Here is a 17710-nt window from a genome sequence, read left to right as displayed (position 1 = left end):
AACGTCAACAATATTAAAGTAATACTGCTTTTGGTGATGGCAGTAACCCTGTTGTCCGGACTTCTTGCCATTCCATGAAGAGATCTTTAAAAGAGCATTTTATATACACAACGTAAAATTTAAATCACAGCGCCCTCATAGAGTTCCATTGTAATGGAATTGTGATTGACTATAAAAATAAACCGTCCAACAATCCGCACTGGGCCAGCCTGGTGGACTCCGCCCTAACCCCTTCTCATTTATTTTATTTGTTCACCACTACCCAGTTAGGAAAATAAAGGACGAATAGAGAAAAAGACAAAGACTAGAGTAGAATCCGAAAGGCGGCCTTATCGCTTAGAAGCGATCTCTGCCAGGCAACCTTAGGTTTAGGGCAACAAGAGACATTGTGTCTGATTGTGGCAGCCTCATTGTGGGACCCGTGCTCTGTAGTGGGCCGGTAATGGGTCGATGTGATGAAGATGATGAAAGAAATAAATAAAAACAACCTACTTTTTCAGCCTACTACTATTTTTTTTGTATTAAGATGGCATCTACAAAGCAAGCGCTACACAGTAGAGTGATAACTAGCCACGGTCGAAGGCTTCCACTAACACCAGAGAAATTATAAATTTACCCTGGAAATGCACCCGGGACTTCCTGATCTTACCACCATGCCATGAAGGTCGTAAAAAATAGAATATTTTTGCGATGCGGTAATAGCCTACATTAAGCCTAAGTTAGGCAGCTAGAATTTTTCGGATTTATGTGCGTTCTTGCGGTTTAAGTAATTTTATTGTTATTCACTTATATGAAAACTTAAAAGCTATTTATTATATATATTTTTAATGTTTTGTTATTTCTTGTTTTTGCTGTTAATTTGTGCAATAAAGCCTTTATCTATATTTTATATTACATGATTAGAGGTTTGCTAACATTGCAAGTTAGAAAGTGTTTAACAAAAAAAAAGAAAAATCTTAATTAAATATGCCAAAATAATTCTTTAATGGGCAGTGCAGCTATCCGTAAAAAGTATACATAAATATGAGGGTAGTGTGGTACCATTAAGAAAATCCCACTATCTTCTTCCTAATCGACCAAAAAGTGACGACCGATTGGCGCAGTGGGCAGCGACCCTGCTTTCTGGGTCAAAGGCCGTGGGTTGGATTCCAACAACTGGAAAATTTTTGTGTGATGAACAGGAATGTATAAGTATTTGTCTATATTGTTCATAAAAAAAAATCATCAATGATCACATAGCAACCATAACACAAGCTGCGCTTACTTTGGGACTAGATGGCGGTGTGTGTATTGTCGTAGTATATTTATTTATTTATTTAAAAAAAAACTCCCGTTCTTTATTCAAGTTATCTAATATCACTTGATTTAACGGTAAAGGAAAACATCGCGAGGATATCTGCATGCATGAGAGTTCTCCAATTCTCAAGGACGTTAGTTCTACCTGTCCGCAATGGGCCAGCGTGGTTAGACCGTTCTCATTCTGAGAGGAGAAACGTGCCCTGGGGGGTCGATGATGTGTTGATGATGATGATGATGATGATATCCGTCCTACGGCATTGTCATCGTCCTTAAAGATTTTAACCTTAAATTTTCGTGGTTAATCAACATTTCTTAAGCATAGATAAACGGGTACATACCACCATAATAGATAGTTGCATGGATCGTGGTCACGACGGGTCCATTCAACTGGGTCGAAATATCGACAAATTCAAAATATTATCGTGGTATGTGTGTGCACTTCATACAAGCACAAAAGCAGTGCATACCCTAAAATTTTTGAATAACTGAAAAAGGGGAAGGATGTATCAATTTGATGCCGTCTTCCTTCTTTATGCATACCCTGGTCAAAAACCCTGTGCACGCCACTGTATGTACCCGTTTATCTATGCTTAAGAAATTTCAACGTTCTTGTATCAAATGAATTGCGGCACCGAATGAAAATCCATCAGTCCGAACCCCTTGTTTAATACTCAATGTGTTAACATGGGTAAATGGAACATGTTAACACATTTTATATTTCCTGTCGCGTTGTATTAAATGTGGTTAACACAAAACTGGAAGAGAAAGCACACAAATTAATGCCATGCTTTTAGAAATAAGGTTATACACCTGCATTGACTTTTGAAGGTAGCGAGACATTTTAATTCAATATGAAAGCAATAAATTGTTTGTTTATTGACAGCCGATTAGCGCAGTGGGCAGCGAACCTGCTTTCTGAGTCCAAGGCCGTGGGTTCGATTCCCACAACTGGAAAATATTTGTGTGATGAGCATTAATGTTTTTCAGTGTCTGGGTGTTTATACGTATATTCTAAGTATTTATGTACGAGTATATTATTCATTAAAATATACATCAGACATCTTAGTACCCACAACATAAGCCATAACATAACATACGCTTACTTGTGTATTGTCGTAGGATATTTATTTGCTTATTATAATGAACGATTTTTCTTCCACAGAGTGCGATACTCGGCTCGCGGGTGACTCTCCCCTGCCGGGTGGAGAACAAGATAGGCAGCTTACAGTGGACCAAAGACGACTTCGGTCTGGGAACCCATCGCAACCTCAGCGGTTACGAGCGGTACTCCATGATCGGGAGCGACGAGGAAGGTGAGTTTATCTGTTCTTTTACCCGTTTTCACTTAGGCTATAGTAAATCGGATGCCTAATTATATAATATTTTTTATACTATGTTTTATTTTATTTGTGTAAGCTAGTTCAAGTATTAGAATGTTTTTTTTTTAATTATGCACAACCTGCGGTCTTTTTTCCTTTTATTTCCTTATCTGAGAGTGAGAGAGATTTTTGCGAGAAATCTTTTACATAATTTAAATATAAGCTAAAAATCTTTGTTTAATTTTTTTACAAGCGCGCCACCTATTATTTTACTTTACTACTTTACTACAAAAAGCTGTTATTAGTTTAAGCTGCTAGTATTTCTAAGTAGAGAAAATATTACCACTTCTTTATGTTAATTTTAATGTCTCATTAAGTGAAACTGTTTCTTTTGAGAATAAATGTCTTCAAACCTAATCCATGACCTATCTGTACGCAAAAAAGGTATGGTATAGGTACAAACCAACTAACGCAAATTCAATTTATTAAACTAAGTAAGTGGTGACAGAATTAAGAATGGAATAGTTTGAAAGAAAATTTCGTTTGAAGTTTTGTATCCCGATGTTTATTTACGAAGCACGTAATAAATTACAGCTGACAATTCCAATTTACTAAAAGGAAGTTTTTCATTTATTTCGCTTGGAATTAGGAAACCGAATTTCAAAGCAGTGGTCTCATATCCATGAAGGACTGACAAAAGAGGTTTTTGTGTTGAAATAACAAAATATACAATACTACTATTACAGTAATGAGTACTGTCAAATATGAGAAAGGGTTAAGACCGTAGTCAACCAAGATGGCACTGTGCGAATTGGTCGAGTTTTAACGACTTTGAGGACATTATGGAGTACTCTCAGGTGCGCAGGTTTCCTCGCGATGTTTTCCTTCACTGTTGAAGTAAGCGATATTATAATTGCTTAAAACGCACATAACTTAGAAATGTATGAGGTGCCTGATGGGATTCGAACTCGCCCTCCCGAAAGTGAAGTCAAAGTCCTACCCACTGAGCTATGATTGCTTTGAATTAACTCTTGTGTACTGAAACTTAATTATTTGTTCAGTAACAGCTGAGGATGGGAAAGCTTAATTGTCTGACCCCTTATTGGGAATATCCCAAATCTAAGCCAAAAATCATGTTGATTGGTTGCTTAGTTAGAGCGAAGCGAAGAGGAAGGACATACAAAAAAACACACCATCGCATTTATAATATTAGTAAGGAAGTAAGGATTAGATACTGACATCTCACTGACTATGTACTACGTAAAACATACGAATCAAACACACACGCGCACATACACACACACACACGAACGCACACACATACAAACTTGCAACACCCCGTTGTTCTCGCTAGGGGGTTAAAAATAGAAAAAAAGTTTGGACAATTAGACAAAAAAACGTGTAGTAATGTTTCTCAGAACGCTTTTTTGGGTTACTGCCGCGGCTAAATTTAAATAACGTATGTGACGTGGTACATTCATGTAGGTATTTAAAAATATTTGAAATAATTTCACTGTTTATATGCGGCCGTGACTTGAATACCACTCGACAACATTACTCGTCTATAATATTTAGAACAGCTTCTTTGAATACACCTAATGATTGTTTATAAGTTCGAGTCCAGATTATAATTTTTTCCCTCGTATTATTTTTTCATCGTCCTGATACATACAACGTGTAACAGAATTACGAAATAATATTGAACGATGCATACCTATATTTTATAAGGAATCACTCTCTGGAAATATTAATTTGAAGGAAGCATATATATTTTTCCATACATACGAATTCAATGCATTCTAAGTGTTTACTTATGACAATCCTATCGAATATAAAAGACCAACACGCGCGTAGTACCTACGCTACGCGACGCGTACCTAATAAAGTGACAGACGCCTCGTATAACTAACTCGTTTTGCTTAATAGGTATCCTAAAGCGCCTGTCGCGGTAGCGAGGTGACTGGATTGAAGAATCGTGCGTGACAAAATACTTAGTCATCATTAGTAAGTCAAAAAAAACAAAATTCTACTAGCAAGTTGAAATAGCAACAGACAGGCCATGCTTGTCGTAAGTGTGATGGCCGTTGGATCATGAAAGTTCTAGAGTGGGGACCACACACAGGGAAGCGTAGCGTGGGACGCCTTCCAACACTATGGGCCGACGACATAAAGAGAGTGACGGGGAGTGGATTGATGAGGAAGGCTCTGGATTGATGAAGAAGCTGAGCCTTCCTCATCCATCCATGACCGGGTCTGGTGGTACTTTTTGGAAAAGGTCTATGTTCAACAGTGGATGTCAGGCTGATGATGATGATGATGATTTAAAAAAAAAAATGTAATTGTAATTGTTATTAAAAGGTAACGAGTACATCTGTAGTAGAAGATATTTGGGTAAATTGCGTTGTACATTTTATTTTCACCCAGTAATACGGTCGCGGTCTGCTTTTGTCTATCAACGGCGCATAAACACGAGGTAGCCTGTGGGAACTTTTCCGGGAATCATGGCGGGGGATTAATCAAGTGTTAGGTAACGTGCGCTGATCAATGTGGATCTATGGAAGCCAGTCTATAAAACACTTCTACAACGTGTCAATTTAAACCGAAATAATACTTCACAGACTTTAGGGGTACATAATATACTGTCTCTGATAGTTATCTGTGGAACCAAAAACCTGATAATTTTTGAGCCCTAGTTTTACTAAAAGAAACCAGATACAGCCCTAAAATCACATGCAAAATTAAAAAGAAAGTGACTCCTGTCACTTTATTAGTTACGCATCGCGTAGCGTAGGTGCTATTCGCGTGTCGGTCTGTTATCTTCAATAGTTTTATTAACGATATAAGATAAGGAAATATTCCGTTTTTCTAAAAAGCTGAAGGGGCTACGCCAGTAGCTTGTGTACATCGGCGTTTTGATGACACATGCTTATTTCCTAACCCTCAAGTTATGATGTCAGCACATAAAACCATACTTCCCACATATCCATCCCAATCCTCATGACTCTTGACGTGGCTCATACGAAACTGAATATATTATTAGAAATATGCGCATGAGGTCATTGCCCCTAACATTTTGGCTTAGGAAGCTGTACGTAACGATTGTTTGGAACATCTGGTATTCGAAATGTGCGCTCAAGGTTATAGGAATTTCTTTTGGCACATAAACAATGGAATGAATTTGAATCGATTTCGAGAAGCAATTTACGAAAAGACATAGTAAAATATTTTATAATATAAAATTTTAATGTATAGAAATACATCGAGGTTTCTTTACTATTGATGAATTTTTTAATGACAAGGTTGCCTAGAAGCAAGCCCCGCCGCTTTTATCTCACACAAGATAGAACAAAGATTGTTAAATTGTAAAACGATGTTGGAAAAGAGCAACTGCTGAGTTTCTTGCCGGCTACTTATCGGTAGATTCTGCCATCCGAACAGGTGATAGAGTCACTACAAACAGACATACTTGACGTTTCGAACGTGCTTATATTAGGCCTACTTGAAATAATTTTTTTTTTTTTTTGCTTTCGCGCTCACCTCACTCCCCCGGTGACGCCGTAGCAACCCCTCAGGTGGTTATCGGCAAGTGTACATCCGAAAAATGATACGAGTTGGAAAAACTTAAGGGTAGGCTTTTAATAACTCCTACAAAGCCTGTCCTTGAGTTCTCTATAACTCGTCTGGACATTTATTTTAATTTTTTATTATCTACCCGCTTAGTGCATGCATACACTGTATGCACGCCACTGACTACTGCTGGCTAAATTCTGCCGTAAAACAGCATTAGCAGAGCGCAAAGAGCATGGTTCCCGGTATAATTTTTTTTTTTTTTATATCATACAAACACATAAAAAGTAAGCCAAAGAATACAGATAAAGTCTGCGATTTCCACACTAGAATTCCCTGTGTCGTGGAAATCACTAAAAGTTAGTAAAGTTATTACAGTCACATGAGGCTTAACATGACGTCACATGACTTGCGTGACGTCTTTCTGGCCTGCAAAGTGTTGCTCCGATTATAGGCAATGGTTTTAATCTTACCATCAGGTGGTACATCGTCTTGGTCCGTCTATTAACACTGTAAAAAAAAACATAATGTCTACCGCCTTTCATTAAACTATTCTTTATTAGATTCTATTTGTTATAAACAATTCTTAAATACAGTTCAACGGGTAAATACCACGATAACATTTTTGGATTTAGAATATTATCGTGGTATGTACCCGTTGAACTGTATTTAAGAAATGTGGATTTACCACGAAAATCTTAGTTTAAAATCTTACGTTATACACATCTTTACAAATGTGACAAATTTCAGACGACTCCAATAACTCTAGCGTCCCATTACAACAAATAACACACAAGGGATAATAAAATAAAACGCCTGTGAAAATGTTCAAACAGATCGGCTGTATAAGAAATTTTGCAAGATTTCTATTCTTTCATAACGCGATATTATAGTCATATTTTATGAAACAAAAGCTGTTCTGAACACGGCATTTGTCTGTTTTTTAAAAGGAACACTTAACATTGTAAAAAGCTCGCATTAGGTACGCGAATGCTGATCTTTATATATCCACGTCTGCAGTAAGTAGGGCTGGCAACAATAAGATATTATTTATATATATATATATACAGAGTTTTATTTTAATTACAGTAATTGTTTTACTTAATTTGTTCTTATCCATCTTCTTAAAGCATTTTTTCTGATTTCAGGACAGATATATAATATAGAATTTCTTAATTTTAAGAACAGTTTGTCTGTGCTTTACTTTCAGATTCGATTCTTATTACTATCATTGTCTGGTTTTTTTTCTGTTATAAATATCTCAGTACCAGCCCCTAGCAATTCAAATCGCGTTGTCTATGGTATAGGCACGGGCCTTGGAGAGCACGTTATAGTTATCACCACTTTTATGTGATAATAATCGTTAAGTCCCGCACAACCGAGTTTTGGATCTATGCTCTAAAACGCTCTCTCCTATTAGAGAGACTGCTCACCAGCAGGGCTAGCTCAGGCAGGAGACAAAAATTATATCCCCTGATTATATCCCCTGATTATATCCCCTGATTATATCCCCCGAGTATATCCCCTGCTTATATCCCCTGACAAGGGATATAATTAACGTGCCCACTTGCTAAATCACTAGAACATAGAATAGGAGAAGTTTACCCCCGTTTATTAATACACATATATATACACATATACACATATACACATATACGCCAGTGCTATGAGAGTTTATAAAGCCGTGGGAGACGATACATTTTTATCCTTTCCCCGGGAAGAAATTTGTCTCCTGCCCATGCTAGCCGTGCAGAGGGACATTATTAGGTTGCCGATGAGAGTGGAAAATATATAACCTAAGAAAAATGCAAGCATCAATGCAAAAAAAGTTTTTCCTAACCTTCGCTTTAACACGAGTTAACTTAGGAATTTTTATAACAATACATATTGCATTTCCATGCTGAACAGATCAGAATAGTCGATATTTTAATAAAAATGCTGCTTAGAATATATCATATTAATACATTATAGTTCAGAAAAAAAAACAAGATGTTGCTATGGAACTTAGTGCAAAAAAAGTTAGAGTTTACATCAATACAATAGTGTTATATAGTTTGGCTTAAAAAATTACATGAAGTAGAGCACAAAATTCTATTTTTATACACGATTGGCAACCCTTAAAGTACCTTTAGTACAAGTCTATTTATAGTTTAGCGAAAATGAATACAATATTCATTTTCTTCATATGTCGTCAACCGTTGCTAAAACTTAAACTTGGTATTACATTCAGGTACTTTCTAGGGTATTCTAATTGAACTTCTTTCTTGCAGCTTGAATCTTCTTTTTTTAATTTTATTACTCACTCGTAATTACGATTTCATGAGTTAAACTTGACTGAAAAAATACGTAAATAATGGCCTGAATATAATAATATGACATTTAAATAAGGCTGTATATATCCATAGCGTCGAGTCGCACAGCTAAAGTGGCAATAGGCGGGGCACAAAGCTCGGCGAACCGATAGACGATGGTGCCAGAATGGTCACCTCGCACTGGTAAACCCGGCAGCTCAAGACCGTGGTATTTGGAACTCCCTACAAAATACCAATCTCCAGCAGTGGACGGCCATTGGTTGACATGATGATGTCTATACTTAAAATTTTAACATCAGAATAATGAATTAAAATATATTTATTATTCTGAAATTTTAAGTAATATATATACTAATACATAGGGGACTCGTGAATGTTTTTCCTTTACCAGTATATGCTGATAATAGTAACGATATAATATAGTCACGATTACAGTAAATTTATTCATGACCAGAGTGACACTGACACTTTAAACCACGCACAGAGCGTCGAAAAAACTGGATTATCGACACTCACGAAAACCAACAAAGTTTTCGAGATCATAAACTCTTGCTAGGAGTACAGGTGTTTTACATTTTAACCTAGTTTCAACAGCAAATAATCGCAAATGTTTAGTGTCTACCTAAAACATACATTACGATAAAGTAGATTATGAGTTACCAAAAGGCTTTTAACGGAGTTTCGTTTGATTTGTATTTAAATTTATGAAGTAAATACAATTACCTAAACGCTCGTCCGGGAAGGCACTTACGTCACGCTTACTTCTGTCGCCAAGAAGCATTGCTGTGTTCTGGTTTGAAAGGCGTGGCTGCCGGTGCAAACAAAGGCACATGAGGCTTAACACTTACGCTTCAGATTAATGGACACAGGACGGCACCTTGCAGGACATGTTCCTTACATGCTCTGCAAGGTATTGTAAGAAAGCTTGGGTGTTAATTATTGCTCTAACCAGGTTGCTCTTCTAATAATTTTAAATGACATTGTGAGATGATGATAACAAAAAACAAAAAAACTGAAAAAGGCTTCTTCTTAGACCAGAAGCGTTTGGAACCCTCGTAGCTTTAGTTTTAAGTTTACGAATGTGGTTATCGCCATCATCTCACTACCGCGTAATTCTTATGTACGCATCAAAAGTGCCACCTATGGACCTACTTGAATAAAGATATCTTTGACTTTGACTTTGATTGCTTGGTATAAAGGCGACGGTTTTCAAAAAGAACTCGGTTTTTGTCAGGTCAATTGCTTGATCCGACAATGCAACAAAAAAACCTATCTCTATAATTATCTTCTATAGATACATACATATGTATAGAAGATATATAAAAAGGCTTACAGGTTTGACATTTTTTGGTTGTCAAACAAACCAGGGGGTAAAATTAAGGAAATTATGATACCCCAAAGGAACAGTTCAGAGTGGTACATTTACATTTATTTGTTATATTATGAAAAGTGAACAAATTTGAACAAAGTGTCGTGCAAGAACTAGTCAATTTAATATTGTAGAAATTCCTTCATATCTCATCTAGATCGTAATCGATTATTACTAACTTGTTATGCAAATATATCTATAATTATTACTATATAATATCTATGTTTCGCTAATTTATTTTGTAAAAGTGATCACACATAAAATATGTGCACCCATCCGCACGCAACGAATATAAAATTCACCTTCAATTAACCACATAATCCTCTGATTATTAATGTCCCACAGTTGGACAAATGTTTATTCGAAAAACAGGGATAAAGATTAAATGTTTCACAATGTTTTAATGCGGTTTTGATGCTACCATCCGTTCTATCTAATTTACATGCAAGTCTTGTAATACATAAAACGCTTAGACGAGTTTTTATTTTGTTGTCATATTATTTAAATTTTGAAATTTATTTTGTACGTTACGGTATGCTCTCTATTTTTGCTTCAATTTAAGTTTTGTTATTTTTGGTAAACTAGTTTTTTAACTAAATACTGATCAAAGGCGGTTATTCTCATAACGTTATTAAACTTCTAATACCTAAAGCTGTTGTCCGTTATTTAATGCGGGTGTATCAGCGATATTATTTATAAGTCTTACAAAAGACGCGATACTGGTGTCTTGGACTATTTTTTTATGTATATTTTTTTTAAAGCCCTATATTACCTTAACGGAAGTAGTATCCATTTTCCAATCAAATTCTACTCCTCCAGCCAATCCACTTTTCCGACCACAACCTCAATGTAAGATATGCTAGTTTTGTTTTATGAATATTCAAATAATGCGGTTGATATGTGTGAGATATGCGTTCAGCATTACGCCAATGTAATACCGGCTAGCTCTTGATCAGTAGCGCGGGTCAAACGGCAATCATGTGTTAAAATTAGTAACCTGACAGCTTAGAAACAAGACGCCGCTTGATTCTATACCACTTTATTTAATCGATATTAATAATAGATTGCCTTTTTTAATGATCGATAGGCCAGGGACAGTATTATATAGCAGGTATAACTCGCGTCAGTTAAACAGAACGCCCCATTTTATGTTGATTACTTTATAAAATATACTGTACCTGCTGTTTTGATAAAATAAAATTAATTGAATTGTCTTCAATGCGGTTACAGCAGATCAGAATACAGTTGTCATTACCCTTCCTCTACCCCCGGTATTGTACGAGACAACTAAGGTAATTTAACGGAAAACGATAAGCGCTTTCTGTGCTACTACTACCAACTATTGTGACCACCAATCTATCTACTACTACTAATCACTACGCTGTGATTATGGGCAAACTCTCGTTGGGAAGAGGTCTTTAGTCCAGCAATGCACTTTTATAGGCTATCGATGAAGTTAAATAAATAAATATAAATAAATAAATAATAGAATAAATAAATTCTTCTTCTAGTCTTTTGAAAATCTTCAAATCTATATTAAGAGCAGGTGTTGGGACTCAAATTCAAAGGCGTTTTAATAGTTTTATTTTAACTTTAAATCACTAGATTTTAATATTTTAATAAACGACTTAAGAGCAAGGACCTGACACCAAGCTACCATAGTCAAAAACTATATAAGGTGGGCATTGACTTTAACAGCAGGTACTTTGAAAATGAGTAAATGACGAATAAGCGCATGAAAATATTCAAATTTTTCAAAAATATTCTCTCACTCTGCTGTACCGCAGGTGATCGGTGTGACGGTTCAACTGTCGACCATCAGCGCTCCTTTTTTTGTTCGCAACCTATTTAATAATGCTAAATCGATAACATGTGTTATAAGTCCGAATTTACTTTATATGTGTGCAATGGATTGCTCATCTTCAGCTTATTGTTACCCCACTGTTGGCTTTTACATCGACGAAACGGGATGTAGAGCAAAACCCACAACCCTGCCCGAATGTTAGCAGGGGTTTACGTGGTAATTATCGGAACCAATGGCCTGACTTGCTTTCCGAGATACAGAATTGGGGGGAAAAGGGACTATGCGAATCCGAGCTAATAGATTTTGTCAGTAAACCAAATCCCAAGCACAACTGGGGGGGATATCTTGGAAAAAGAACTAACGTAGCTACATCTTGAAGCTACATAGATCTTTGGCATAGAACTCAGGCGGTGATAAAAATAGTGAAGCGGTTAGGACGTCGACTTCACTTTCGGAGGGCCGAGTTTACCAGGTCGAGGGTATCGGAGGTACGAGGCCTTCGGTTCGATTCCAGAATAGGGCCGAGAAGTGAAGTATGGGTGGTATGGGGTTTTTTTTAGAATATTCAGTGCTAGCCCGGAGCTTGGTTGTCAATACGATGTCCAAACCATATCTCGGAAAGCAATTTATGGCTTCGGTTTCTGTTATTTATCACTAATAGTTGGTGGTTTAACGATAATTCTCACACTTCTCGTCGTGAGAATTCTCGTTAAACCACCAACCTGCATGGGAGAAGGGTGGTGGGTTTGTACTCTGAAACCCTCCCAAGAAAGAGAAAGGCCTGTGCCCGGCAATGGGAGGTTAGTTGGAAAGGGAACAAACGTTACTTTCGAGATTTAAAAACCGAAACTCTGGTTAGTTAAAACAAGGTTAGAAATATATTACAAGGTATTCTTCGAATCGTAGCTATGAAAAAGAAACTGACAAGTAAACAGAAATAATTCTTTTACCCCGATACAAAATAAAACTAAATAGGTACATTAATAGCGTTGGAGGTTCTGAGAGCTATTTCTAATTAAGTAATTGGTTTCTTTATTCCCCAATAAAAGGGCGAGTCCGTTCAAAGGGATCATGCTCTTTCCATAATAAAGTAATATAAGTACTCACTTACCTACCGAAAATGAGATGGTATCGCCTCTAGAGTCCTGCAATGTTCAAGTTGCGGGATCCCGAATGATTTCCTTAGCCCCTCCAGGTTTTTCACTAATTCTAGTTTTGAACTTTTGAAAACTCAACTCTTATTCTTATATTTAGTTATGGTTCTGTATTTCCTGCTAGGGCTGATATTGTGGTACCTAAATATAACAAGACTATCCATTTCCACAGTAAAAACATTTAGAACTGTCAATTTAGGAAGTATTTCAAATCTAGAGGAATCTGTAATTTTTTTTGATATTTTATTTTTCATTTATAAATTCTTAATTAAAATCAGTTTGTTCTATTATATTATTTAAGAATCTGATAACAATCTTGTGAGTAAAATAATGAAACATTAAATCTGCACTACTTACTAAAACAACTAAAGCGTATTATAATGCGCCTGTTTAGTTTTTAAATTATTTTTTAAATCTTTATTGTCTTCCTCTTTGAACCAAAACTAGTACAAATTACATGTAAGCGAAAATGTTTATATATTGCCCTAGCACATGCAAACGCGAAATTCTGTTCACGCCTGATCAACAACTATCCCTCTAAGTCTACATCTCACTGCCTACAAACTACAGAATCTTGTTGTGCTTCATTTGATTAAAATGGCTTGTGTTTACTATGATTCCTTTGCGTTATTGCGTATTGATTTTTTTGCGTATATATATGGATCCTCTTCTCCAAATGAGGAATGTAAGTTAAGAACAGAAATAACAACTTTGAATATTAAATAACCTCGGTGTCAAGTCGAAGAAATAATGAAGTTAAAACTTAAAATATGTTTATTCTCATGCTCATGCTACTGCATCACTACGTGGTCGATATACCGCGGACGCGTACGAAGCGCTTCGCATCTTCGTTTCTGATCCGCACCCTAACCGCAGCTTCTATTTTCCCCAGTATCTACAATATGATTACCTTCAGCTCGAGAGTGAATAGGCATCTTCTAGGCAAGCGCCCTCCACCTCAGGCTGCATTATCGCTTTCCATCAGGTGTGATTGCAGTCAAGCGCTCGTCTATAAACATAAAAAAAAATATATAAATATATTATAGGTTGGGGAAAAACTCTTTTCGCATTATAGTATGTATGAACTTGAGATAAAATCTTTTTGGCTACACGACCAAAACTACTTGTCGCGGTTTTTTTATCAGAAGCCCCAAAATTTCTATAGCAATGGGATTATGTCCATACCTACAAGATGGCAAAAAGTTATGGAACAAAATGGTACCTACATACTCTAGTTAAATGTAAATAAACGATATTAAAAAAATATTCGAATTTTCTTAAGAAATGCGAATTTTCCCCAACCTAATATATATCTTTAGTCTTGTTTTTTTTTCATCTTTACCTTTTAAGTCTTCTCTTCCTACCCATAATTTACAGGTTACAGTGGTAGAAAATTCCTCCAGGTATTAGGTTTCGAAGCGGTGATAGCACAGCGGGTAGAAGCTCGACTTCACTATCGGGGAGCCGAGTTCAATCCTACCCCACCTATAAATTTTCTAAGTTAGGTGCGTTTTTAATTAAAATATCACTCGCTTCAACGGTGAAGGAAAACATCGCGAGGAGACCTTCATACCTTACAGTTCTAAATAATGTTCTCAAAGGTTTGTGGAGTCCACCAATCCGCACTGAGCCAGCGTTGTGGGCTACGGCCTTAACCCCTTCTCATTGTGGGAGGAGAACCGTACTGTGTAGTGGGCCGGTGATGGGTTGATATGATGATGACGATGATGATGATTAGGTTTCGCCTATATACATATTACTTTTTTTAAACTGTGCAATAAAGTATTAAAACAAACAAACAATAGTTTTTACTGTTTTCCTTGTGTTTTTCTTCCTTGTGCAATAAAGTTTTTCTATTCTATTCTATTCTAAGCACCCAGACACTAAAAAACAATCATGTTCGTTTCAATGCGACGTCGTACTGGAACTCTAAATCGCCTGCCGGGGAGAAAAATTATATTCCCCGATTATATCTCCTGACAGGGGATATAATTCGCGTGCACCTGTTAAAGAACGGGAACAGGGAATAGGAGAAGTTTACCCCTTTTTATTATCTGGATATTATTATTACTTGTGCGCCTTTGCTCTGAGAGATGATACATTTAGATACATTGTTATTCTTTCCCCGGGGAGATAATTGTCTGTCGTTGTGATATTCAGTTAATAGTATGTTTTTGTTACAGGCGATTATTCACTAGACATAAGAGATGTGACTTTAGAAGACGACGGCAGTTACCAGTGTCAAGTTAGCTCCGGCCTTAATGGTAAGATATCAACATAACCATTAAATAAAAAAATAAAAAAAAAGTTTATTTGGATAAATAAAATTACTGTAAACACTAATGGCTGGAGCCTTCTTTTAATAATAGTGTTACTACCCCTGTGTCACAAGACACCGCTCTTCCATAACAAGAAATAAAAATAAAAACGAGGGTAGGTATACAAACAAAAATATTTGTGATAATATTCAAAATAATAGACATGTTACACAGCAGAAGATAAATAAACTAAAAAATAAAAATTAAAGAAAAATTACATTACAATACATTTAAAGTGCAAAGTACTTCGCGTGCGTGTTTGTGAGTATGCGTGTGTACCATTAACATCATAATAATAAACTAAAAGTACTCGCAAGAAAAGCATTTAAAATTAAGTTCAGTTACAATTTGTGTAAAAGACCAAGAGAGCTACTGACAAACTGTAACTCAGTTTGGCTGTGTTTAAGAGTAAAGTATGAACAAATCTGGAAATAAAAAATAGCCCACCAACCCACATTGGAGCAGCGTGGTGGGTTTGAGACGAAGCCTTTGCCTAGCAGTGGTGGATAGACTGCAGATGATGATGACACCAAAAAAATATTCTTAGTCGGGACGGAATTTTCCTCCCGTCGAAAATCGTTGAGCCATTCCCCACAACATGCACGGACAAAAAGACTAACATACAGATAAAGGCATAAGAAAAGAAGTTTGACTTGCAACTTGCAAATCCGCCATTTTAAGATACAACCTTTTTAAATATTTTGCAACTTTAGGGCCAGTTTAAATGTCTACCCAATATCGGTCACGTGTAACGGTAATTAAATAGACAACGTTTTATATATCCAAAGTGATTGAGATCCGATCTACGAGCGACATATAATATGTGGAGCAAAAACACATGCTGATATTATTTAGTCATTGATTGCTTGCGTTCCAATTACGCACTCGGTGAAACAGTAATAGATAGATAAGATAATTTTATAGTAGTATAACAAATAAGAATATATATAAGCTTACAAACGAAGTTATTACTGACACTACAGTGCAAAAAAATATATATTTATATATTAAGTGTGCATCAAAATAATTGTGTATTATTTTTTATAAACTTTAAATTCGATAAAAAATTAAAAAAATCAAAGCGACCTAATACGACCTTAATCAAGGCCTTAATTATATCAATAAAGTCAAATAATTTATTGCTCTATATTAATTAGCCATAATACGTTAATCTTGACATTAATATACTAGCCGAAGAGCCAGTGCACAATTATAAGGACGGACTGTTTAAAATCTCAGAGTTTGTTGTGACAGAGCTCGTCCGCATCAAGTAGGTTTCTGGTGTTTTGCCGGTGTAATTACCGGCACATAGTACTAAACATCTAGGCCTACAGTCAATAGATACAGGGCGTCACTTTTGGACGTTTGTAGTGATGATCTGTTTATAGGCCATGGTTTTGCACATACCGAATAAAATTTAGGAAAATTAAATAAATAAAAAATACTACGACAATACATAAATCGCCATCTAGCCCCAAAGAAAGCGTAGCTTGTGTTATGAGTACTAAGATGACTGATGAATATTTTGATGAATAATATAAATAAATACTTATAATATACATATAAACACCCAGACACTGAAAACATTCATGCTCATCACACAAACATTTCGAACCATTAAACCCACGGCCTTGGACTCAGAAAGCAGGGTCGCTGACAACGGCGCCAATCGGTCGTAAAATAAATTTTTTCTTTGGTATTCACACTAGGTAAAGCCTGTCTGCTACTGTCAATTACTTGACTATATACATGATATTAAATACGTAATATATTTTCAAAATGTTAAACATTTTTTCATTTGTACTTTTTAACATAGATTATTCACTGAGAAACAATTGCAATGATAACGTGGGCCCCAGTGGGATCATAAATTCAAATTCAAATTCAAAATTTCTTTGTTCATGTAGGCCTATCACAGGCACTTATGAAGCGTTCATACATATTTGTTTACCTAATTGTAACGGGATGGTGATAACTTCGTTCGCCAACTTAAATCTAAAGCTACGACATATGAATGGTCCGTCAATTTTATTAATTAAAAAATCCTTGAACTGTGCCACTGTGTCTTTGGTGGTTAGCACACTTCAAGTGACTACAGATGTACATATATATCCTTGCGTAAAGAATAATTAGGGAATAACACCCATGCAGTTAAGCTCAAGTTATTTCTCAAATTTTCCCACCATCTCTTGGACTATGCAGGTATCTAACTTTATATGAACTCTTTTACCAGGAGAACCGGCTATAAGATCAAGGTATGCCCAGCTGACGGTGCTGGTGGCACCCGATCCCCCACGAATCCTGCAGGGGGCTTTTATAGATGCAATAGAAAAGCAGCCCGTGGATATCGAGTGCGTTTCGGAAGGGGGAAAACCTGCTGCTGAGGTAAGTTTAAACATACCCCTCATTGTTTATAGTAAACGGTGATAGTTAATGTCAGTCTGCTTTAAGCACCGTGTAATTTTTTTCGTCAACAGTGACCTTACTTTACATTTGTATAATATAGTAAGCAAAGAAAATGTATTGTGTATTAAAATATTCCTATCTCGAGTGCGAGCGGCGCGGTGC

The 17710-nt window shown here is 36.2% G+C and overlaps 1 protein-coding gene across 5 annotated transcripts in view; it reads left to right on the top strand.

Annotated features, from left to right (window-relative positions):
• Positions 1–17710, top strand: part of LOC120634862 (irregular chiasm C-roughest protein-like) — a 105763-nt gene that overhangs the window by 62770 nt on the left and 25283 nt on the right. For all 5 annotated transcript variants that reach the window (XM_039905700.1, XM_039905698.1, XM_039905702.1 and 2 more), the window contains exons 3-5: positions 2462–2612; positions 15008–15088; positions 17376–17527. In XM_039905700.1, the coding sequence (XP_039761634.1) occupies positions 2462–2612; positions 15008–15088; positions 17376–17527 (384 nt within the window). The remainder of the gene's footprint in view (positions 1–2461; positions 2613–15007; positions 15089–17375; positions 17528–17710) is intronic.

The sequence above is a fragment of the Pararge aegeria genome, chromosome 25, assembly GCF_905163445.1.
Source record: "Pararge aegeria chromosome 25, ilParAegt1.1, whole genome shotgun sequence".
Lineage (NCBI taxonomy): Eukaryota > Metazoa > Arthropoda > Insecta > Lepidoptera > Nymphalidae > Pararge > Pararge aegeria.
This window is presented reverse-complemented; position numbering and strand designations above follow the sequence as displayed.